The sequence below is a fragment of the Sciurus carolinensis genome, chromosome 12, assembly GCF_902686445.1.
Source record: "Sciurus carolinensis chromosome 12, mSciCar1.2, whole genome shotgun sequence".
In the NCBI taxonomy this organism is placed as follows: Eukaryota; Metazoa; Chordata; class Mammalia; order Rodentia; family Sciuridae; genus Sciurus; species Sciurus carolinensis.
The window spans coordinates 110647648-110673413 of record NC_062224.1 but is presented as its reverse complement, the minus strand read 5'-3'; the positions used below and the strand labels follow the sequence as shown (position 1 = coordinate 110673413).

General features: G+C 38.3%; 2 protein-coding genes, 1 non-coding gene and 1 pseudogene across 4 annotated transcripts in view; 2 read left to right on the top strand and 2 right to left on the bottom strand.

The window, feature by feature from the left end:
- Positions 1 to 583, top strand: part of Klhl20 (kelch like family member 20) — a 31684-nt gene extending 31101 nt beyond the window's left edge. For both annotated transcript variants that reach the window (XR_007104451.1, XR_007104450.1), the window contains exon 13: positions 110 to 583. The gene's annotated coding sequence lies outside the window, so the exon portion shown is untranslated. The remainder of the gene's footprint in view (positions 1 to 109) is intronic.
- Positions 584 to 5532: 4949 nt separating this feature from the next.
- Trnaw-cca (transfer RNA tryptophan (anticodon CCA)) lies at positions 5533 to 5608 on the bottom strand. The gene has a single exon. It is a non-coding gene; the product is annotated as a tRNA-Trp (tRNA).
- Positions 5609 to 7668: 2060 nt separating this feature from the next.
- LOC124961453 (putative monooxygenase p33MONOX) lies at positions 7669 to 8387 on the top strand (annotated as a pseudogene).
- Positions 8388 to 13373: 4986 nt separating this feature from the next.
- On the bottom strand, positions 13374 to 25708 carry Cenpl (centromere protein L). The gene is made up of 5 exons (XM_047520988.1): positions 25399 to 25708; positions 23537 to 23725; positions 22122 to 22373; positions 17833 to 18375; positions 13374 to 16066 (listed from the first exon to the last, which is right to left on the bottom strand). Exons 2-5 carry the CDS (start codon positions 23720 to 23722, stop codon positions 15995 to 15997), a joined length of 1053 nt encoding a protein of 350 aa, XP_047376944.1. The 5' UTR covers positions 23723 to 23725; positions 25399 to 25708; the 3' UTR covers positions 13374 to 15994.
- Between the last annotated feature and the right edge of the window lie 58 nt (positions 25709 to 25766).

Here is a 25766-nt window from a genome sequence, read left to right as displayed (position 1 = left end):
TGCACTTTCTGGTGAAAAGTTAAAACTTTTAAGGAAATAAATGATAATTTAGTGAGGTTTTTTTTCCCTCATTATATTCATAGACCAATTTTTTTCAATTATTTTGCAGGAAAACTTTTAAATAAGACTTTAACTGCACACTGGACATGGTGGTATGCATCTATAATCCCAGCTATTCGAGAGGCTGAGGCAGGAGGATTGCAAGTTGGAGGCTGCCTGAGCAACTTAGCAAGACCCTGTCTCAAAATAAAAAGGCTGGGGCTGTAGTTCAGTGGTGGAGTGCTTACCTAGTGCAAGGTCCTGGGTTCAGTCACCATCACCCACAGCAAAAAAAAAAAAAAAAAAAAAAGGACTTTAACTGCAACCAAATGGAAGAAACTTTGCTTTCTCCCCTACAATAAAAAAAAAGAATAACCTTCACTTTCTCCCCTACAATAAAAAGTTTGGCAACTTTTGTGTTTACATTTAAAGATCATTTGCACCTTTTTCAAGGAAAAAAAGTATTTGGTAAACAATTGTTTACATGTATCATTTATGCTTTTTTCTAGCATGTATAACTTTTTTAAATAAAGGTAGTATTTACCATAAATTCTGATGGTTGATTTTTAGTGCTTTTAATACCTTTGCAATTTAATTTGGGTTTTCTTTTTCTGTATCATTTGTGGTACTTTTATGCAAAGTTGGTTATAAGAGTGTTCAACTTGAAAAAACAGGTTGCCAGCTAGAATTAGCACTTATATATTATATTTTATATTACCTACTCTATATATTTTCTGATGTAAAACAGAATCATACAGTTAAAAAGACAGTCATTTGGTCTAGACCCATCTATTACACTGATCTAAATCTGAAAACCAAGGAAGTCTGCCTAAAATTAGCTAATGATACAACTGACATTAGCTATCAGCGTTCCAGACCCCACCCCATCTCCAGATGCCACCCTGCCACTACAGGCCTACCAGAAACATGGCCTGGAACAGAATACTAACAGACGCTGTAGTTTGGATCTGAAATTTCCCCAGCCCGGGTAGGAGGGGAAGGTGATGGAATCGTGGTCATTGGAGGTAAGTTCTGAAGGGATATTGGGACCCTGGCCCTCCTCTCTTCCCATGAGGTGAACGGCCATCTTCCGCCATGTGCTCCTGCCATCGAGTGCCGTGTCTCAACCGACCATGGGCTGAAACCCCAAGCAATTATAATAATCCTTGTTTCCCCTCCCTGGTCCTAAGGGGAAACAGGATTACCTTTCTTCCCCAAGGTAGGCAGAATTATCTGTCCTTGAGCACACACCCACCACAGGACCAAAGTAATTCACACTTGGGGATGGCAGAGGACCTCAGAAATGACAGTCGCCCAAATTAACAAGTGAATTACAGCTCTGACAGAGAATGTGTGGAATGTAGCCTTTGAATCGCCTCTTTAAAAAGCCCCTGTTTGAGAATAGAAGACACAGAGACACATAAATACACATAAATACAGTTACCTCATCCTAGAAAGGGGCCATGCACACACCGGAGAAAAGAGCCTTTTCAACAAATGGTGCTGGGAAAACTGGAAATCCATATGTAGAAGAATGATGTTTAATCCCTCTCACCCCACACAAAAATGAACTCAGAATGGATCAAGGACATCGGCTTCAGACCAGAGACCCTGCATCTACGAGAAGAAAATACAGTCTCAACTCTCCCATCATGTCAACTTAGGAACTGACTTCCTCAAAAAACACTCCTAAAGCGCAAGAAGTCAAGAATCAATAAATTGGATGATATCAAACTAAAAAGCTTCTTCACAGCAAAGGAAATAAGAACATGAAGACAGAGCCTGCAGAATCAGAAAAGCTTTACCACCTACCTCTACCTCAGCTACAGCATTGATCTGCAGGACGCACAAAGAACTTAAAACACACACACACACACACACACACACACACACACACAAAATAATAATGGGCAAAAAAACTGAACAGTCACAGAAGAAATACATATGGCCAACAAATACATGAAAAAATGTTCAACATCTCTAGCAATTAGAGAAATGCAAATCAAAATTACACTAAGATTTCATCTTACTCCAGTCAAAATAGCAATTACCAAGAATATAAGTAACAATAAATGTTGGTGAGGATGTGGGGGAAAAGGCATACTCATACTAATTTGCTGGTGGGACTGCAAATTAGTGCAACCAATCTGGAAAACAGTATGGAGATTCCTCAGAAAACTTGGAATGGAACCACCATTTGACCCAGCTATCCCACTGTTTGGTAGATACCCAAAGGACTTAAAATCAGCATACTACAGAGATACAGCCACATCAATGTTTAGAGCAGCTCAATTCACAATAGCTAAGCTATGGAACCAACCTAGGTGCCCTTCAACAGATGAATGAATAAAGAAAATGTGGCCTATATACACAATGGAATATTACTGAACTACAAAGAAGTATGAAGTTTTGGCATTTGCTAGTAAATGAATGGAACTGGAAAATACCATGTTAAGTGAAGTAAGCCAATCCCAAAAGAACCAAATGTTATGATATGCAGATGCTAACACACAATCAGGGTGTAGGGGAGAAGGAAAAATAGAAGTGCACGGTATTAGACAAAGGGGAGTGAAGGAAAGGGAGTGGGGATGAGAACAGGAAAGACAGTAGAATGAATTGGACATAACTTTCCTGTGTCTGTATATGAATACACGACCAGTGTAACCCCACATTGTGCAACCAAAAGAATGGGAAGTTATACTCCATGTATGTATAAGTCAAAATGCACTTACTGTCATGTATATATGAAAAGAATAAATTTTTTTAAAGAATTTTAAAAGAGTTTGAAAAAAAAAAAACCCTATTCCCCCTAATGGGCAGAATCACAGCCTCTGGGACAGGATTCCCCTGTTTCTCCTTTGCTAGCAAAGTAATAAAATCTTTTCCTTTTTCTTAAAAAATAAATAAAATTAAAAAATAAAACAGTGGAGATATTTGGGCTGAAGAAGTGGCTCAGTGGTAGAGCACTTGCCCAGCATGGCCAAGGTCCTGGGTTTGATCCCCAGCACAGAAGGGGGCAGGGGGGCGGGGAAAGAGACCCAGCACTGTACACTGGCTTTTCACTGGGGGCTCTTAAGGGTTTTTCTTCTTTCACTGAAGTCACTCCAGTTTTACAGTTAAGTGGAAATGTACTCTGTAAAAAGCGTTGCTGTGGAGCAGAATGTTTATAAGCTTGCCTGCACAATGATTTCCATAACTGTAAAGGAAGCTTAGGATGGCGGTTGTGGGATGTTCGTCTTCGCTTTATGAGTGAGTCCACTGAGGCCTGGAAGTTAAGTGACAAGGTGGGAGCTGACCTCACACATGCACCCCTGCTGAGTCCTCTGCCCTGTGCTGCTCTCCACATTCCTATTTCTGATACGATGTTTTCCCCACAATTCTTTACCTTCAAGTATCCACTCTGCAGATAATACTTCTTAACCACTGAAGAAGAGGGCCCTCCGGAACAAGGTGTGAGTCAGGGTAAAAGTCTTTCAAACTTTGGTAGGAAACTGAAGGGGCAAGGAAACAAAGATGAATAGGGAAAGAAATACAGGAAGAGAGAGAGACAAGCAGAAGGTGGTTGAGTACTTTGGACAATTGGCTTTGTAAGTCAAGGGCTCCTTTATTCTGGAAATGATTGGTAAGAGCAGCCCCTAGCAATGACAAAACTCTTCAATCAAAGTGTCTTATGGATTCTTAGTATTTTAGTTATTTAGCCCCTTAAGATTCTTTTGTTTGTATTGTGTGTGGTGCTGGGGATTGAACCCAGGGCCTTGTACATGCTAGGAAGCACTCCACCACTGTGCTATATCCCTGACCCAGATTCTCTTAAATATAAAGAGAAGATGGTATTTATTGTACTAACATTAAATAGTCTGGGTTATTACAGTAACAATAACCTGTGAACCTTATCCTAGAAAGATGTATAAGAATGTTTCATTAGGTTTCAATTCCCAGGCAAAGAGGATACAGATTTACAGTGTGATTTTAGATCAATGAACATGTGGACTTCTGCTGAGCAGGAATAATAGTCCCTATCTTTGAAAAGCTTATAGTTGCAAACTTAAGGTTCATCAAGCCTCTAGATCAGAGGTTCTCAAAGTGTGATCTGAGGACCCCTGAAGTTCCCAAGATTCTTTGAAAGCATCCATGAGTCAAAGTTATCTTAATAATACTAAGACATTTTGCCTTTTATATTGTGGTGATAGTTGATGGTACAAAAGTAGGTGAGACTGCTAGAGCTTAGCACAAATCAAGGCAGTGGCACCAAAATGTACAATTAGTTAGAGTATCCTTCACCATCATGGACACAATAAAAAAATTATTTTTTTGCTTAAGAATGTCCTTGAGGAGCTGGGATCATGGCTCAGTGATAGAGCATTTGCCTGGCACTACCAAGCACTGTGAGGCACTGGATTCGATTCTCAGCACTGCATGTAAGTAAATGAATAAAATAATGAAGGTCTATCAACATCTAAAATACATAAAAATAAAAAAACTTGGTGAATTATTTAAAAAAAAGAATGTCCTTGATTAAGCAATAAAAATTAATTTTTCTCAATCCTCAGAAACATCTTTTCTAATATTCTATATGACAAGATAAAAACATATATAAAATAATTGCTGCAAATCAAAGTTCAGTGGTTGTCCCAAGAAAAATCTTGTACAATTGTATTGTTACAAGCTGAACTAGAACTGAAACACAAACTAATGTTATTTTGACTTCATTGCCACTTAAAGGCAGACATTTTCTCTGAAATAATCAAAAAAAAAAAAAAAGAGGTCATCATATCAAGGAAATGACCATTATTTATCGCCAATGATAAAATTCAAACTGTCAAAGAGAAAATTAGCGTTTTGGAAAACTTGCGTTGACCATGAGCTTAACAGCTAATTAAAGATTTTTCTGATGAGATTAGTGATGACATTGTTGAATGTAGTTATTTTTAAAAACTATAGAATGTGTCAACATGTGGAAGATTTGCATAATTCATGGAACTAGTTTTTATAAATGACTAAAGCCCATTCTAAGTGCAAGATAGACCAATAGCTCTTAAGGGAACAGTATGAAAGGGCCATTGATAAGGTTTCAGACTTCAACAAACACTTGTCAAGTTTCGATGTAGTATCAAGTATCCATAATTGTCAGGAAGGCTGTTAAAATACTCCCTGTTTCCACTTCATGTTTGTGTGAGCCATACTTTCTTCATATACTTCATCAAAATAATATATTGCAAAAGATTGAATGCAGAAGCAGATATGAGAACCTATTTGCCTTCTTTTGGGCCAGAAATTAAAGGGATGTGTAAAAAAGTAAAAGAATGTAACTCATCCCTAATTTTGTTTTTTAAAAAAATTATTTTAAAACTATGTTAATATATAGTAAGTTTATTTTTTGATATACTAATTTTTTTTAATTTCTCAGTTTTAAATTCTAGTATGATAGACATAACTAGATAAAATCCTCATAACCAAAAGCTCTTTAGAGTCCTCAGTAGTTTTTTTTTTTTTTGGCGGGCTGGGGATTGAACCCAGGGCCTCCTGCTCTGGGGGCAAGCACTCTACCGACTGAGCTATCTCCCCAGCCCCCCATCAGTAGTTTTTGAGAGTATAAAAGAATCTCAGTAAAAAAGTGAGAACTATGGCTCAAAATCTTCCAGTTTATAGGAAACAGAGGAGTGTGTTAACTTCACAGGAATTCAATGAACAAAATCCAGAATGTGGGAAACTTCACAAATAACTCAGTTTTTCTAAAAAAGTAAATTGTAAGAAAAAAAAAAAAAAGTGGAGAGGAAGAAAAAGGAACATAAGACTCAAAGCAACTAAATGCAGTATACAAACCTTATTTGGATGTTTCAAACAAATCAATAACAAAAATTTTCAATTTTTTTTTAGTTTTCAATGGACATTTATTTATTTATTTATTTATTTATTTATATGCTGTGCTGAGAATCGAACCCAGTGCTTCACACATGCCAGGCAAGTGCTCTAACACTGAGCCACAACCCCAGACCACAAAAATTTTGAGTTAAGGAAATTTTCTTTCTGGATATTTGACATTCAAGGATTACTAAAAAATTTTTCAGGGATATTAGTATTGTGATTATGTTATTTTAAGTCCTTATCTTTTATGCATGTGAAGTATTTGTGGACTAAATAATTTTGAAATTTAGAGAGGTAGAAAGAGACAGGAATATGGATGAAATAAGAAGGTTGAGTATTGGTCATTGCTAGCCTATGAATACAATAGCATGAGTTATATTTTGGTATATGTTTGAAATTTTGCATTTAAAAATATTTTTGAAAAAAAATCTTCATTTATGAGTCAGGCAATTCGAAAAGTAATGTATTACAGTATAAAACATGCAATGTCCTAATTATTTAGCCCAGGAGTAACTCAACAGTCACCTGATGTGGATTGAAAGAGCCATCAGATAAAAAGTTGAGCCTTAGAAAGTCTGAAAGACAGTTTTGTTAAGTGGACAAGAGTGGCAAGGACATGCCTGGAAGACAATGTGCCTCAAGTAAATTATACAGAATAAAGGCCATGAGAAAGCACAGGGCATTAAGGGAAATCAAAGATGTCTGCTTCCAGATTGAAGTACAAAAAGGCCATTGTGCAGAAATAAGCCAGGAGAAGCAGCAGTTACCATCATCCAGGCCTCTCAACTTAGCAGTCCTCAGTTTTCTTTGCTGATGCTTTATTGCAATAAGTCTTTGGTTCTGTTATGGCGTGGTGCCAACCTCCTGGTATTCCCGCCCGTGTGCGGCCCTCCCCCACTGCACCGTGGCTGGTCAGGTCCGTGTGCTGCACAAGTGACGGTCTGCACTCTGGTAGGAGAGGTAGATAAGGAAGGAGGTTAGCATGTCGGGGAGGGGACGTATGAGAAATGCCTGCACCTTCCACTAAAGTTTGCTGTGAAACAAAACAGCTTTAAAAATAAGGTCTATTTCTAAAGTGGGGAGAACAGTATAGGGTCATAAAAAACTAGCTTTCATTCTGGGTGTTTTTTTCTCTCATCTTTCACATTCTGGAAGAAGTAAATACATGGAAATACGAAATAAACACATGAGCCTCCATGTACCCATCATCCAGTTTCAAAAATTATCAGCATTTTGCTAATCCTTTAACTATTTTCTCCCACTCTTTTCCCTGGCTAATGTAATTTCAGTCATGTTATTTCATCCACACTTGAATATTTAATTTCCATAGAACTATATTATTATCACTCTTGATAATATTATAATTCCTTAATATCATCTAATACCAATAATATTAAAAGTTCCTTAATTAAAGCTTATGCTCCCTGATCAGTGGTGGGGACTGCAGAGTTGCCACTGCCCTCACAAGAGCTTTGGTCTGGACTGTGCCCCAGCCTCAGAGCCTCATTAGTATAGGAGTTCAGGCTGCAGGCAGCGTGATGGCAACAGAACAGAACCCCTGGATGGGCTGCTCTGGGAAGCTTTGCTGATTTGCAGCAGTTGGACAATGTTCCTCATTAACACCAATCAACATAGTCATGACATTATTTCACAGAGGTGGCAAGGACTCAGCTCCCAAATACACAGAGAAAAAGACCCTGAATCCCAGTCTTTCGGTGGTTTCAAGGCAACCTGCTCTTGGGGCCTAGTGGGTCTCTAAGCAAGATGTCCCTGGCCATGGGGATGTGCCACGAGGCATTCAGCTATGATAACCACCTCGAGATCCCGTGCCCAAGCCTCTTCCATCAGACATGGAGAGCATGTCTGGGAAGCCAGTGATTCCAGAGCACAAGGATCATTACCTTGCCAAGGCAAAGGAGGGGAAAGCCAGCGTACCTTTCTGCCCTGAACTGTTAGTCAACAGTCACTGACAGTACAGACAAGGGCCCAGTGGTGGAGGTTAAAGCTACCCATGTCTTCATGAATTCTCTGATCACCAAACAGACCCAGGACAGCATTTTCAGCAATAGGCAGGGATAAGAGGTGCTGGCTACACACCTGACAACGGCCTTACACTGAGGAAACCATGTACCTCCAAGTGGCAGAAAGAGGTTCCACTGCTTAGGGTACCTCTTCCCCAAAGCAGAGGCCCAGAAGCTGGTTCACTTCTGGTTCTTCTACAGTCTCACCTGGCCTGAATCCTAGCATCATGAATCCTGGAAGTGGGGAGGATCAGAACTCATCAGATATATGGAGCCTCTGATTCTGGAGGTCTTGTCATCCAGACCTATAAAAGAAAAGCCCTCTCCCATGGAACTGATCCATGCCCAGGCCAGCCCAATGACTGAAGATCCAGCAACCTTCAAGCCACCCAAGGTGGATGTCCCACAATAGAAGAGAAGAAACAACCGCTGGGGACCCAAAATCTCAAGCCCGGGACTTGAATGTGTTCACCTTCCAGCTTCTAGAATGTTTTCTATCCAGGGACACGGGGTGGAGGGTTTCTTGCTCTTCACTCCACCCCATGAGATAAAAATGGTATGTTTTAAAAAAAAAAAAAAAAAAAAAAAAAAAACGCTTACCTGAAGCTAGAGCTAGGGACATAATTGGTTTTAAGATTAGTGCAAAGCTTGCCCTTAAGTGGAAGAAATCATTTTGAAATTGCTTTAAGATCACACACACACACACACAAAAAAAAACTCAGCAGTGGCTTGAGGCCCTCATTACCTATTATTATTTACTCTAGACCAGAACTTTGATCTTTGCTTACTAGGTGAGCTATTCTAAAACCCAGGCTTCTTGATTTTCTCACCCATGTCAGCATGCGCGTGGAGATACCTGCTGAGTTTGGGTGCCTTTGGCCTTGACTCTGCCAGTGCTGTGCTCCAGACTTGTCAGTTAGAGAGACCTAAGACCTGCTTCGGGTCGGGGCATAGTTAACAGCCAGACTTGGCAGGGGCTCTTCTTTCTAGGCTGAAAATGAAGTCTCCTTGCTTTTTGATTAACTTTGTCCTGCAGCCAGTTCTTCATTCCTCCTGGTACCCCTTGGGTCACTGCTATTGAAGGGACGCTTTCTCTTTTACATGTCACAGAACAAACACTCATCTTGCATACCCTTCCCTGCACTTTAAAGTGACAGTGTTCAACTCCTGGGTGGAAACATCTTAAGAGAAAAAATTAAGTCTACGGATTTGATAATGATGAATGGATGTTAAGTTTTGTTTTATGCTGCTGGGGATCAAACCCAGGGCCTCACACATCAAGCAAGTGTTCTACCACTGAGCTGCACCCCAGATCCCACATGTTCAACTTTTTTAGAATAAAGATGGTAAGTACAGTTACAGACTTAAGGTTCATGTGAAATTAGTGATAATTTGATTTCTTTGTCCCGGTCAGGGCCTGAAACTTTTTTGGAGGGGAGCTGGAAGAATTTAAGTTTTCTCTAACAAAAGCATTTTCACCAAGATGATTCTTATATCTTTAGTGCAACACATATCCTAACTGAGAAAAGGAAACAGAAACTTTTTTTTTTCTCCTCCCTATACATGTCCATTGTCTTCAACACTCTCTCAAAATACTTGCTGCTTTTTGTTTTGGATAGCATTTTGCTCACATAAGGAGCAGTCATTCACCTAGAGAAGCGCTGGAGTCTATAACGGTCAGAACACCTAACGTGTCTTCTGTTATCTCGTTTTGACAAGAATTCTTACCATGTTCTCAAAAAATGAAACAAAAAATTGTCCTTAATTACCATCTTATTTGATGTTTACTATTTGGTTTTCTTTTTTCCTTTCCTTTTGCTCCCTTAATCAAATGTTTTTGTTCCTTTGCCCTATCATCTTGAAAATTTTTTCTGTATTCTGTATTAGAGTTTTATGTGTGTGTGTGTGTGTCTCCATTGTAATAGACATGGTTAAACCTGTATTTCTTCCAGGCATGGTGGTGCACGCCTGTAATCCCAGTTGACTCAGGAGGCTGAGGCAGGAGGCTCACAAGTTCAAGGTCAGCCTTGGCAACTTGGGCAGACCCTGTGTCAAAATAAAAATAAAAAGTCTGGGGAGGTAGCTCAATGGTAAAGCATTTTCCTAACATATTGTTCAATCACTAGTATTGCCAAAAAAAAGGAAAAAGAAGACCCATATTTTTCTCTTAAATGTTCAAATTTTGTTTAAAAAATTAAAGAAGATTCAAATTAAATAATTATAGAAATAGTTCATAGGCATTCTCCCATTGCATCAATCACAACATGTTATCTGGATAGTCCATGTTAGAGGTACTGAGCATGAGCAATGGGTTCAGGTGCTACCAGCTGTATCTATTATAAAGTACTCTGATCTACTAATTTAAAGAAAAACTTCCCTTAACCATTTATCTTAAAATATAATGTATTAGAAAAACAGCACCCCTTCAACTTACCAATTTTCAAAAGTTATTCCATAGCAACCTCCAAAGGCAAAGCATGAGTTTCTAAGATGGTATTTATTATAGTATGAGCTCAATTTTTATATATTCAATATTTGAAAATTATCTTTTTGATAATCATGTTGGCATCTATCCTTGACACATTTTAGATAGCTACCTTGCTTCCTGATACATAAAATATGTTCCACATTTCTTGTTCCAAACCTGAAATCAGCCTTTCTTCAAGAAACCCCAGGGCTGGGGATGTAGCCAGTGGTAAAGCATCGCCTAGCATGTTGACAGTCTGGGGTTCAATCCCAGCACTACACACATACTCCTTTTAATGGGAAATACTTGGAGGACACAATCTGAGCATTAGTAATACTCACTGTTAACAAGTTTTCACTGCTTCCTGGTCTGCCCAGTAGAGAACTAGCAATATGTGATTGTTAGCAAAAGAAAAAATAAACCATAAAGCATCTCAATGAATGATTTTTTTGGTCAAAAAATTTTGACAAGGTCATGATCAAAACCCTCAATAAACTAGCAAAGGGAACTTCCTTAACCTAATAAAGGGCATCTGTGAAAAAACATACAGTTAACATCACATTTAATGGTTAAAAAAAGACTTAATGCCTTCCCACTGAGATCAGGAAGGAGATAAGAACGCACACCCTCCGCACTTGTTTGCCACTGTACTTCAAGGCAATTTGGAAAGAAAAAGAAATATTGAAAATTAAGAAGTAAAACTCTCTTTATTCATAGAACAAGCAAATCTTGTACACAGAAAATCCTAAGGAATTCAATGAAAAAGCTACCAGAATAAGCAAGGTTAACAAGTTCACAGGCTATAACAGCAATACACAAACTCAAGTGTATTTCTATACATTACCAATGAACAATATGAAAATGAAACTAAGAAAACTCATTCTCAAGATCATCAAAAATAATAAAACATTAGCTAAGCACAGAGGCACATGCCTGTAATCCTAGCAGCTTGGAAGGCTGAAGCAGCAGAATCACAAGTTCAAATCCAGCCTCAGCAACTTAGCAAGGCCCTAAGCAACTCAGCGAGACCCTGTCTCTAATAAAAATATAATATAATTATATAAAACACTTATATGATTACACGCTATAACCAAAGCACCCCTGGGTTTGATCCCTGATACAAAAAAAACAAAAAACAGAACAGAACACTTAGGAATAAATTTAACAACAACAAAAAAGTGCAATATTGGGCTGGGGTTATGGCTCAGTAGTAGAGCTTTTGCCTAGCACGTGTGAGGCATTAGGTTCAATCCTCAGCATCACATATAAATAAAATAAAGGTCCAGCAACAACTAAAAAAAAAAAAAAAGTGCAGTACTTCTACACAGAAAAATGAAAAAACTTTTTTGAAAGAAATTATAGACATAAGTAAATGGAAAGACATGTCATGGATTGGAAGACAATATCATTATAATGACAATATTCCCTAAAGTGATCTGCAGATTCTTCAACACACTCACTAAAAATCCCAGTTAACTTTTCTGCAGAGATTCCAAACTAATTCTAAAATTCTTACGGACATGCAAAAGACCCAGAACAGTCAGAACAACCATGAAAAAAACGTTGAAGTTGGAGAACTCACAAATGGTTTCAAAACTCATTACAATGGTACAGTAATCAAAACTATGATTCTGGCACAAACATGGAATAGTATTCAAAGTTCAGAAAGAAACCCATACATCTAAAGCCAACTGATTTTTTCATATGACAATAATTTTTCAACAGATGGTGCTAGAACAACTGAATGTTGACTTACAAAAGGATGAACTGAACCCCTACCTTACACCATACACAAAAGTTAGCCCAAAGTGAATAAAACCTAAATATAAGAATTAAAATTATAAAATCCTTAGAATAAAACATAGGAGCAGTCAGGCATGGTGGAGCACACCTGCAATCCCAGCCTTGGGAGGCTGAGGCAGGAGGATCACAAGTTCAAGGCCAGCCTTAGCAACTTAGCAAACCATGTCTCTAAAATTAAAAGGTTGGGGTTGTAGTGCAATGGTACAGCATCATTTGGGTTAAATACCCAGTACCACGGGGGTAAGGGGGGCATTGCCTTGTTTTTTCCTTTTGGATCTAATATTGTTTCATAATTTATTTATTTATTTAATGTTTCAGTATTGGAGATTGAACTCAGGGTCTCAAGCATGCAAGGCAAGTAACATCCCAGTCCTTGTTTCATAATTATATAAAACACATGATTACAAACTATAACCAAAGAACATTCAGGTGAGTCTTAACTTCTATTATTGTCACCTCTACCCAGTTCCTTCCTTTCCTCTGTAAACACATTTATCAGTTACTTTGGTTTATTTTTCCATTGTTGTTTGTTTTGCAATACTGGGGACTGAACCCAGGGATGCTTTACCACTGAGGTATATCTCCAGGCCTTATTTCTTTATTTTGAGAAAAGGTCTCACTAAATTGCCCAGGTTGTCCTCAAACTTATGATCCTGTCTCTGCCTCCCTGCTGGGAGCACAGGCATGCACCACCACAGCTGGCTCTTCCCATTGTTTTTGAAAACATGAGGAAATAAACATATGTACTCATATTTCCCTCATCCCTTACATAAACTATGTACACCATATACAATATGCCTGGAGATCACTCCATGAGAGCATGTAGATTATCTTCTTCACTCTTTTTTATAGTTACATCGTAGTAATTGATTTTGCAATTATATCATAATTTATTAAAACAGGCCCAGCTGATGGGCATTTGAATTGTTTTCATTGTTGCTATCACAAATACTGTGTTATAATAAATAATCCTTCTTTTGCATTATTATCATTATTTTACTGGTGAAATTTTAGGATAGCATTTTAGATGTGGAATTGCTGATCAAAACAAAAATGCATACATAATTTTGCAAGATATTGCTAACTTCTCCATAAGGGTTGTATCATTTGAATAATCGTTTATGTGTGTGGCACTGGAAATTAAACCAGGTTCTTGCACATACTAGGCAAGCACTCTACCACTGAGCCACAGCTTTCAGCTTTGTTTTTTTTTTTTGGAGACAGGCTCTTACCAAGTTGCCCAGGCCAGTTTCAAACTTGCAATCCTCCTGCCTCAGGCTTCAGAGTGGCTGGGATTTTACAAATATGTGCTACCATGCTTGGCTATAAGAATCTTTAATTCATTTTTCCCTTTTTCTACTCTTGTTCACCTACAACTCATTTTTTCTCTTATAAAATATTCCAAAATACAAATTAAGTCATATTACTCTCCTCTTGATCCTTCAGTGGTTCCCCATCACATTTAGAATATAACTGACCTCTTCACAGTACCTATAAAAACTTAGATCATGGAGATCTTGCCTCTGTATCAAGTTAGAATTAGATTTGGCTATGAGCAACAGAGACCCAAAATAACTAGCTTGAACTAGACAGAAATTTGCTTCCCTGACAAATAAGCCTGGAGGAAGACCATCCAAAGCTTGGTGTTCAGCTTCACGAAGTTTTCAGGACACAAGAGGTCATGCTCCGCCATCCCTGGGATCTGACCCTCATCCCCATGGCCTAATCGAGTAGCCAGAATACCAGTTGTTTTATCAACATTCTAGGAAGCAAAGTTGGAAGGAAGTAGTGCATGCCACTGTTCTGCTGGCAGTACTAGGGAAGGAACCCCAGGGTCTCACACATGCTAGGCAAGCACTCTACTATGGAGCTACATCCCCATGGCCCCCATGTCACTTATGCTTTAAGAAAGATCCTTAGAAGCTCTACATGACACTTCCATTTATAGCCCACGGCTCAGAACTTATTTACATGACTACACCTAACTATAATGAAAGCTGGAACATGTCTTTATTCTGGGCAGCCAGATGTCCCCGTCAAAACCTGGCTTAGAACCCCAGGGAAGTCTGCGGCGTGCCTGGCCCACTTCATCCCACTGCTCCACACACCTTGCTCACTGAGCTCCAGCTGAGGCTCTGTCCTCAATCAGCCAAGCTCTGACCTACCTCAAAGCCTTCCCTGTTTTACCTGCCACCTCTACCCCTCCCAGACCATCACGTGCTGGCTCCTGCTCATCGCTTGGGACTCATTTCCTCAGACTATCTGAACACGGTGTGTAGAGAAGGCCGCGGCCAGCCACGCTTCTTCACACCACGCTGCCTACCTTCCTTCCTTCGCAGCATTTGTCTCCATCTGAAATTCTTTATCCTTTGCCTTCTTTCACTGGAATATAATTCCCACAGGACAGGAACCCGTTTTGTCTTCTTCACACTATTTCTCTACTACCCAATGCGATTCTAAGCACGTGTTGGGAACTTCATATTAGCTGAATAAATGAATGTCTGGCTCCCAAACCCAGGCTTTTCCCACTTTCTTGCTATTTCTAGTATATCTGAAATAATACCCCATTCCAGAAGTTAATTTGATTGTAAAATGACATCTATCAAAATTAGTTTCTTTCAAACAAGATTTTAAAAAATAATGTTTCTAAAGTAAACAAAATCCCATGCTCAGTAAATAAAGAGTTTTAGACATATTATCATGGGAAAGTCTCTTGGGTTGCTTGATCTGTTTTCATATTTAAAATGGAAGTGTTGATTAAAATTCATTTAATCCAGTTATTTACCAAGTACTGTGCTAAACTAGGGACATAAAGCCTAACTAAGATCATTTCTGCCCTTAATTTGCCTTTCAACCCTACAATTTGCCTGATTCTACATAATTGTTGGTTTGTATCCCTTGTGCTAGAGAAAAAGCCTAACACTCCCTGTACTGCTACTGAGACATGAATTAAAAGATGTCATAAAGATATTGAGAGACACACTGCTTCATTTTAAAAGTGAATATTTAATTCAATGCTGCTATAAGAATTGAACAGTATTAAAAACAGAAGCATTTTAGTGACTTAAAAAAAAAGTCCATTAATCTTTATTTTCCTTTTGAGAGGGTTTGGGTTTTGTTTTGTTTTTGGTATCAGGGATCAAACCCAGGGCGCTAACCACTGTGCAACATCCCCAGCACTCTTCATTTTTAACTTTGAGACAGGGTCTCGCTAAGTTACCTAGGGCCTCACTAAATTGCTGAGGCTGGTTTTGAACTTGCGATCATCCTGCCTCAGTCTCCCAAGCTGCTGGGATCACAGGCATATGCCACTATATCTGGCAATTTTGAGAGGACTTTGATGGCCCGTTCTCTACAGCAAAATAACGCTAGCAAAATGTCTTTAGAAGACAAAAATTCTCTGACTGCAAGTCTAAAATGCTTTAAAGGGATTAAAGGTTTTAAAGACCTAAATCAAAAATACCCAATATTAGATATCATTTTGAATTCCTAAAAGTTTGACATAAAAACATTTTTTTTTAAAAGATAACCAACGAATTAACAACTCAGCATTTTTCCTAGGCACTGGCATCTCAAATAATCATGACCAGTATAAGCACATGGCTGTGGCTCACCCCCCGCCAGTCCTTGTTCTTCTAAATCCTTCTTGGCTTTCATCTGGGCAACTCCAAAGGCACCACGAGGAAAGCAGAGACAGATATAGATACCCATTTCTCTCGCAGACTCTCTCAGCATAGCAAATAACCAAATAATCAGTGAGAAAGGGCTTATGATCCATAACTTATTGTTCACACAGGACTCATTCAACTTGAAAAATTGCCAGTTCTGTCAAATATGCCAACACACCAATAAGGTATTTATGACACAGAATCTGTAAAAAAAATTAAAAAGAATTTAAAATTAGAATAATAGTATAACAAGGCAGTTTGATATTTGAATGATCAGTGTTACACTGGTCTAATTTCTAGATTTAGTTCATTAAACTTGGCACATTCAATACACTATCATTTTTATATCTTCTATTTCTTTCCTTTTTAATGCTAATCTCTTATCAAAATTATTTCCCAGTACCATTACATTGCAGCCTCCATTCTGAAAAAGAGGAATTATAGAAATCTGTGCCCTTAGAACCTAAAAGAGTTCAAACCTTGACTCTTCTCCTTACTAACCTATCTTCCATGTATCACTTAAACTTACCTTGACCTGTTTTCTTATTTTAAAATAAAATGTGGATAAAAACACCTACCTAAGGCACAGTGGTATACACCTGTAATCCCAGCTACAAAGGAGGCTGAGGTAGGAGGATTAAAAGTTAAAAGCCCGCTGGGTGCAATGGCACACACTGGGCAACTTAGCATGACTCTGTCTTAAAATAAAAAATAAAAGGGCTGGGAATGTAGTTCAGTGGCAGAGTACCACTGGGTTCAATCCCCATAAAACACATACACACGAAATTAAGGTCCACTAGACATAGAAAGACAAATATAACCTCTTCACCTGGAAGCCAAAAAAAAGTTCATCTTATATAAAAAGAGAACAGTGGTCACTAGAAGCTAGGAAGGACAGAGGTAAGAGGGGACAGAGAGAAATTAGATAATGAGTACCAAAACACAATGTTCTGTAGCAAGTAGGGTAACTATAGTCTACAACTATTTATTATATATTTCAAAATAACTAGAAGAGTCTGAAGGTTCCCACACATAGAAAGGATAAATGTTGGAAGAAATGGAAATGCTGATTACTGTGATTTGATCACCACACATTGTATACACATCATAATCATACTGTACCCCATGAATATGTACAAATATGTATCATTTTAAAAAACAAACAAACAAAAAAAAAGAATTAAGGTCTGGGCTGGGGAGATAGCTCAGCTGGTAGAGTGCTTGCCTTGCAAGCACAAGGCCCTGAGTTCGATCCCCAGTACCGCAAAAAAAAAAAAAAAAAAAAAAGAATTAAGGTCTGTTAAACTTCTAATAATAACAAAATGATAGGAAACATTCACTGAGAGTACATCATGGCTGTATATTTAAATATGCTTTAGGGACCAACTCTATTTCTGATGTTTTTTATAATAAGCACTTCATAAAGAGCAAAACAATGTATCTATTAGTTCTTTCCAATGGGGATAGAAAAGCATAAAATATAAAGGCGACACCTTTTCTGCATTTCTGGTTATACATTTCTTTCTAACATATGAAATCCTCTATAACTTTCATAATTATTTAAAAATTTTATAAGAAATAATTTTGAAAGAATTATAACTCATATTATTATGGAATAACAACTAATTATTACCCAAGTCTAAAGTAAACACATATAATGTTCTTCCATTACAGAGCTGCACATAGAAGGTTGAAGACTTTGGTAAATCATTTATAAAGCATAATATAGGGGGCTGGGGAGATAGCTCAGTTGGTAGAGTGCTTGCCTTGCAAGCACAAGGCCCTGGGTTTGATCCCCGGTACCGCAAAAAAAAAAAAAAAAAAAAGCATAAAATAAAGTCTCTTTACTATCTTCAATTGGCATACGTTCAAATGTGTTTCTTCAATGTGAAAAATTGAGCCACCATGCATGCTGAAAACCTGGCAACAATAAGAAAAAAATTACTTAACTAGATTTGTTCAAACTAACCTTTATTTTTCCATCAGTATGTGCAGAAGCTACGGACGTTGAAACACGAACCAATCTTGTGGCTGACAAATGAATTTTGAAATGCCTATGGAAATGTGAATAAAGGCAGTCCATAAATAAGTCAACTTCCTCCTGGGTAACCTCCCCAGGTGTTTTGTGGACACTGTCCCACAGAGCTTTTGCATCCTCTGGATGAATTGCATAAGAAATGTCCAGACTTTGAGGGCTACAGGGAACAGACCAAAGAAATTCAGTGGTAGCCATATAGCGGTCCATTTTACATGCAGTCCACATAGCAGCCATCCAGGAAAGATTAAATGCATTGATTGCTAAAGGACTGAAGTGACAGTCAAAAGTCTTCTGAAACCAAGTTCCGATTATGGCTGTATTAGACTCTGCTCCATTTGCAAGGAATAAGGGTAGACAAGTGAAGTCTTGTGAAACAGTCTCCAGGAGACTATCTCCAAATATGCAGCAGAACCAACCAGTCCATAACACTTTACCTTCTCTGTTCTCAGATGGCATTTGAGATTTTGATAGAATCTACAAAGGAAAATAAAACAAATTCATTAAGTTCACAAATACATTTGTTCCTAAATTACATCTTCCCAAAATTAGTGAGTACATTAAAAATAAGATGACATATTGTCCAAAAGATAGAAAAGGAATAGTTTTGCTAGTCATTACTAGGATTTATAAAAATAATTGACCCTTCTAATATTTTATACAGTAGAGATATGTTACATGGCAAGATCTTGGTGCAATGAAAATGCCAAAGAAGAGATGGCTATATAGAATAATCAAGTACAGAATCTTGAAAAAAAAGTCTCAACTTCAGAAGGGACTGTAAGGCACCAAATACAACATGTTGAATTCTCTCACTGAGGAAGATACAAAACATTTTCTAAGGCAACTCCTTCTATCAACTTAAAATGCAATTGCGTATGTCAAGCCCTACAGTTTCCACTGAATGGTCCTTTCTTTATAGGCATGTAAAATAAATCAAATCTAATCTCTCTTCCACAGGAAAAGTCCTCCAACTATTTCATGGTCTCTACCACATATACTTCAAGTTCAACATATCCAGTTTCTTTTGTGGGAGCAGTGTGGTGGGGAGGGGGCTGGGTCACTTTACCACTGAGCAACATCTCCAGCCCTTTTTAATTTTATTTTGAGGCAGGATCCAAGTTACTGAGGTTAACCCCAAACTTACGATCCTCCTGCCTCAGCCTCCCAAGTTGCTAGGATTACAGGCATGAGCCACCATGCCTGGCTCATATCCAGTTTCTTCAATCATTTTTCCTAAATAGATTCACATTCTCTCACTATTCTGGACACTCTTCTCTGGAATTCTTATGCATGAGTCATTTATAAGTTAACATAATTATTTCAAAAAAGATATAATTTCAAGATTATCATCTTTGATCTATATTACATTTCTATTAGTGTAATATCAGATTACAGTTTTCTGACTTTTTAGTAGACAGTTTTATATAAATTAGTCCTACATATTCAATCTTGCTGTTAATAGGTAAATCTCCCCAGATTAGACTGAGATGTAAACTTACTTCTAAAATTTTAAGCTCTTTCAATTTAGCCCATTGTACCAATCCATTTGGATCGAGGATCTTGATTATATTCCCAGCTTAGTGACTAATCCCTCAAACTTTGTAACATGATAAACATCTTCAAGATTTGTTTAAGTATTGACCAAGCCAAGATCACACCTCTTTGGAGATGACTGTTTAAGCAGTTTCTTTTACCATATTTCTCCTTCTTACTTAAGAGATTATGAGAGACTCTTGCATACCTTGAAACTCAGATATGCTATGTTTATCAGACTTTCATAACTTAAGAGTTCTATCACCCTGTCATGAAACCAAAATTTACCAGGCTGGAGTTGTAGCTCAGTGGCAAAGTGCTTGCCTAGTATATATGAGGCACTGGGTTTGATCCTCAGCACCAGATATAAATAAATAAATAAAATAAAGGTATTGTGTCCATCTACAACTAAAACAATATTAAAAAAAAGAAATTAAATTTACTTTGAGAACTATCAGAACACTGTACCAGGAATTCAGGTCATTTCTAATCCTCATGAGAACATCTACTTGACTTACGATATGCAAGTCACAAAATGTCTCTGACATCAGTTATTTTACTTGACAAAGACTGCTGTCTACTTGGTATCCATTTTTCCTTCTGCGATAAAATGGTCCCTTTACTTACGGTCGCAAAGTGCCCACTAAAAAAGAAAATTTTTCTAGCTTCCTTTCCAACTAGGATGTACAGAAGTTGCTGGATCTCAGCAAGATTCACTCTGCCAGGTCTCCCGTTTGTCCCTCTCATCTTCCTCCTACCTCCTGCCTGAAACTTAAATACAATGTCCAACGCTCCAGGAGCCACCATGGACCATAAGGTGACGGTTAAGTGGAAACCATCCTCTACGGATGGCAGAGAAGACAGACAATAGGAGCCGGGTTGTTGGTGACTTCACTTGTGGCACATCGTGCCAGCCGTGGACAGTTTGACTCCATTAGCCCTCTCTCTTCTGAAAGACGAGGAGCCTATCTTTTCTAGTCCACTGCTACTCAGGCTTTATGCTACATACAATTGAACCCAATTCTCGAACATCTTGAGATCTTTGCTAATACCATGACCTATACCAGAAGTTGGCAAACTTTTTCTGTAAAGGGACAGATAATAAATATTTTGAGCTTTGCAGGTCATGTGGTTGTAACTATTTAACTCTGCTATCATAGCCCCAAAGCAGCGATGCACAAAACATAATCGTGTGAAAGAGGATCGTGCCAATAAAACCTTATTTACAAAACAAGGAACAGGTCAGACCATATTGATTTATATAAACAAATAATTCCACTTGTCAATTGCTTGAGGATTTCATTTTTTTTAATTTTTTTTAGTTGTAGATGGACACAATATCTTTATTTATTTATATTTATGTGGTACTAAGGATCAAACCCAGTGCCTCACACATGTGAAGCTAACACTCTACCACTGAGCTATAACCCCAGTCCGAGGATTTCATTTTCTTATGAATGATTAAAATTAATAAACTCAAAAGACTTTATTACAAATAACAAAATAAGTCTGTGTTTTTAATTCATCAAAAGACAGCCTTACTTTTTTGGGGGGATATGGATATTGAACCCAGGGGTGCTTAACCACTGAGCCACATCCCCAGCTCTTTTTTTAATATTTTATTAGAAACAGCGTCTCACTAAGTTGCTTAGGGCCTTGCCAAGTTACTGAGGCTGACTTTGAACTTGGGATCCTCCTGCCTCAGCCTCCTGAGCTGCTGGGATTACAGATTCGGGCCACCACACCTGGCTAACCTTACTTTTATATGCTACTTATAGAAAGGAATGTGAAACATTACATTTCTGAGAGTAACATGGCATGATCTATCACTACGTGGAATGTTATATATTTTATAAAATTCTACTTACAGGAATTGAATCCTCATAAAAATCATAGAATCATACAGCTATATCTATATTATCTATAATGTCAATTGGTAAAAACGCCATAAATTTTAACTGTGATTTATTTTTACTTTTTTGGCACTGGGGATTGAACCCAGGGGTACTCTACAACTGAGTTATATCTCCAGTCCTTTTCATTTTTTGAGATGGGGGTCTCACTAAAAATTGCTGAAGGTCTCGCTAGGTTGCCAAGGCTGACCTCGAACTTGTGATCCTCCTGCTTCAAGTTCTTGAGGTTGCTGGGGTTACAGGCATGCGCCACTGCTCCAGGCTTAACTATGATTGTTAACTTTCTTTGTACTTTTACATATTTTCAAAGTTTTATAAAATTAACATGATTTTACACACACATATGCACTTCCTATACATGTAAGAAAAAAAAATTTTTAGTTGGCCATACTCTTATTATTACAATTTGGTAAAACAGGACATAAAATACATTAAAAATCACAAGGTTAGGAACTTAAAAAACAGTAAGAAAATACCACAATTTCCAAACCAAGAAAATGCTGCTGGCCCTAGCAGTGCACACCTATAATCCTAACCATTTGGCAGGTTGAAACAGGAGGATAACATGTTTAAGGCCAGACTCAGTAACCTAGTGAGAGCCCATTTCAGAATTTTAAAAAATGTCTGGGGATGTAGCTCAACGGTAGAAAGTTTGCCTAGTATGTGCAAGCCCTGGGTTCAATCCCCAGTACTACAAAATTTTAATAAAGAACAGAACAAAAACAAAATGCAATCTCTTTTCCCTAGGAAACAAGAATTGCTTATATACTGTACTTGGACAAGAAACGCTTCCGGGTCCCTTTGCGTTCCTTTCATTCCCAGGAGAGTAGAGAAAATCACTTTAATGTTGAAGTCTTCTCCCACTTCCACAGCAAGCCCTTTTTGCTTTTCAGCAGCAATAAATGCATTCAGAAGTCTAGCATACTCTCTGAGGTTACTATAGGAGAATTGATATAGGGGAGTTACACTATATAAAGTCCATTGTTTATGCAGGAAGAAAGCAACCTTGTGAGGATCAACATCTTCCTAAAAAAAAAAAAAAAAAAAAAAAAAAAAAAAGAGAGAGAGAGAGAGACAAAAAAAGTTTAAAAATTAACAAACATACATTAGTAAGAAAGAATCATACTATTTAAGAATTTATACACATCTATAACTGGGGTCAAAATCTTTGCACTGCCAAAGATCAAACCTAAAGTGGGGTTTGCAGATTTTTTTTTTTTTTTTTTTTTTTTTGCAGATCCTTGAACAGGCTCCTGCATTTGCTGAACCTTCCCTTCTAGAATGCTCTTCTCCTGGGAGTTCACACGGCGTTTTCCTTCACTTCATTCTGGTCTCTTCCCAAATGCCACCCAAGAGTCTACCTGACTAAAGTAGTCCTGCACCCACTCCAACTTGGTCATTCTGTATCTACTGATCCTGCTTTCTTTTTCTTCACAGCACTTACTACCTGATGATAAAATATTGTCTGACTTTTATTGTCTGTTTTCCCCAGTAGACGCCACACTTTCTGGTATCGTCTCACAGCTCCATCTATTTTTTGAAACTTTCACTACAGTGGTCTACTTGGGAAAAATATTTGTTTTGGCTAGAACATTTATTGAAACAATTACACACTTTTTTCTTATAGTTATCGAAATACAAGGCAAAATTATTATAAAGGTGAAGAGTACAGAATAGGACATTCCAATCTTTACATAAAATTTGTTTTCTGGCTAAAAACTATCACTTTCATTACCAGCATTAGTAGTTTTTTAAAGAAAGTTGTTACAGAAATGCAAAACTGACTCCTATTCCAAGACATACTAGGTACACAACACTGATAAAACAGCTGCAATGAAGGTCACAACTGCACGTATGCAGTCTTCCAGCAAAGAAGATAACTTCATTCTCATCCAAGGAAACATCAGACAAACTAAAAATGAGCAATGTTCTATTTAAAAAGGGGAGAAAAGACCGCATTTTAAAAAAGACAAAGAAATAAAAAAACACCAAAAAAAATACTGCAGAAATGATCCAGATTAAGGAGATAAAAGACAAGATATAGTGGTGATACTGTAAAATTATTTAACTGTTTCTCTTTATTTTATTAGCAGAGAAGTTAAGAAGATACTAAAAATAGTAATAAAAATTGAAGCGTTTTGTTTGGATGGTCTCAATTACTGACAAACTCAAAGGAACAAAAAGCATACCTGTAACTGTGAACACTGGGGAATTTTCCTTCGAGGCGGGGTTGGGACAAACGAAGTCTGCTTCCTAACTGACTCCAATCGTTTCTGCAGAGGGGTGGCACCTATAAGGTAATCTTTAAGATGTGAGGATGCACTTTGTCTTGGAGTCAATTCAGGTGTTGATTCTGATGCATCATAAGAATCCATGGTCTACATTGGAGGGAAAAAATGACAGAATTCTAAAGATTAAAAGGTGAACTCTTATTCACAGTTCCACAGATGCCTCTCCCAACTATAAAAGAATTCTTTCTTTCCTTCCCCTTTGTCACCTTTTTCATGAACTGCTATATTTCTCGTCGGCTACAATTATACATATGAATATCTTATAGATACTACAAACGGTATGTTCAAAATTAAATTCAACTCCTTCCTTCCAAAAGTTAACTGGCCCACTTTCAAATTCCTATCAATTTTCTAGGACTTAAATGCTTACAGATCCCCATCTCCATTCTTTCCGAAGTAGTCATTCAGCACATTCTATCAAGTTCTCCCTTCAACAGCCTTTGTCATACATTCCCAAAGCCATGAGTTGGGCTGTATTTTTATTAACACAACTAAGATTCTCTAGGAGTAAAACATTCTTCCAGAAATGGCACTCTATTGTTAGTTACCAGGGCAAAAACCTTAATCATGACAAGATAAATCCTAAACTCCTCTGCCAAATATTTAAGTCTGTCATAAATCAGCTTCTCCTTATTCTCCTATCCAACCTAGGACATAAATATTTTCATATCTTTGTGTTTCTGCCTATCAACTACATCACCTGTCTGAAGTGACATTTCCTATTCTACCTCCTTCAAGACCATGTTTGAATGTGACCTCCATTCAAGTTCTTTTTGAAAAAAAATTTGTTGCAAAAATTCCTGTTTGCAAATTCAAACAGGAGGGTTTTTTCAAACCTTTTGCCCCTGAAATATCAACCTTGTACACTTCTGTATTAGTAGCTCATTCCTGGAAGCTGTGTGTGTGTGTGCACAATGAGATCTCATTTCCAAAGGAGTCCAACGAAATTCAAGAATGTTCTATAAAATCTTTGGAGATACAGCAGCCACATAGCTCTCCTCACTAAGTCTGTACCACTCATTGTGGCCCCTGTTCATTTATTTTCTTGGTGTGAATTTCTTGTCTAATCTACCTTGATTGAAATAGTACTTTATAATTCTCTTGCATAACTGCCCTAATAAAAAGCTGAGTGCATTTTGTTAAGTATTGGTTTAATCAAACCTAAGTATTCCATACAGTTCCAAAATGAAAATACAATTTCCATTGAAAGGAATTTAAAAGTTATAATCACTCACTACTGTGCAGTTAGTCTTTTAAAAGAGTTTTTCACAAATGAGGTTACATTTACAGTTTCATTTATTTTTGCGGTACTGGGAATTGAACCCAGGGAGCTACACCACTGAGCTCCACCCCGTCCTTATTATTACTTTTTTAAATTTTGGTCTCGCTAAATTGCGGTGGCTGGCCTCCAACTTGCGCTCCTCCTGCCTCAGCCTCCGGAAAAGCTGGGATTACAGGTGTGCGCATCACTGCCTGGACACAGTATTACTATATTTAAATGACATAATATCTAAGTATCGTTTAAATTTCATGACAGCAAAGCAGGACACCCGTAGTTGTCCGTCCTGTGGTTAGTCCGCGGGGGTCGGGGCTTAATCCCTGGGTATACCTCCACCATCCCTAAATTCAACCGCTCAGAAGCCCGAGCTCGGCCGGGCGTCGCCCACTTGGTGCGAAGCACTTCTGGGCTTAAGACAAGGACAGCCATAGGCCAAAGGCCAAGTTCACGGCCAGTCCTGCACCAGCACAAAGCAGCTCACCAATACAACGCAGTGCTGACGCTGTCACCCATTCCGCGTGCACGAGTCATTCTTCAGTCGGCTGCAGAACTGCGTCGGGACTGCAAGCTCCTGAAGTGGAAAGGCCGCCAAAGTGACAGCTGAGGGAGAGGCCCGAGTGCCGCCCGCGCTCCCCGAGCGAGCTCGCCCGGAGCCAAGGCGCCGGCTAGGAGGCTGTCACTCGCTCCTGGCCGCCGGGGGCCGGTAGGAGACAGGAGACTACCGGCTCCGCAGCCGAGCCCTCCTGGGGCAAAGCCAGCTCCGAAAGCCCGCGTCCAAGCCGGTGCAGCTCGGCTCCTAGCGCCCTCCCCAGTTTAAAATCATCTCCCGACTCGCTCTGCGGCCCGACG

Coding starts and splice junctions, on each gene's coding strand:
- Cenpl (XM_047520988.1), bottom strand. CDS start 23,722: ATGGATTCTTATGATGCATCAGAATCAACACCTGAATTGACTCCAAGA. Junction 18,376..22,121: donor CGGAAGCGTTTCTTGTCCAA/GTACAGTATATA, acceptor TTTCCTTTGTAG/ATTCTATCAAAATCTCAAAT. Junction 16,067..17,832: donor ATACTGATGGAAAAATAAAG/GTTAGTTTGAAC, acceptor TTTTTTTTACAG/ATTCTGTGTCATAAATACCT.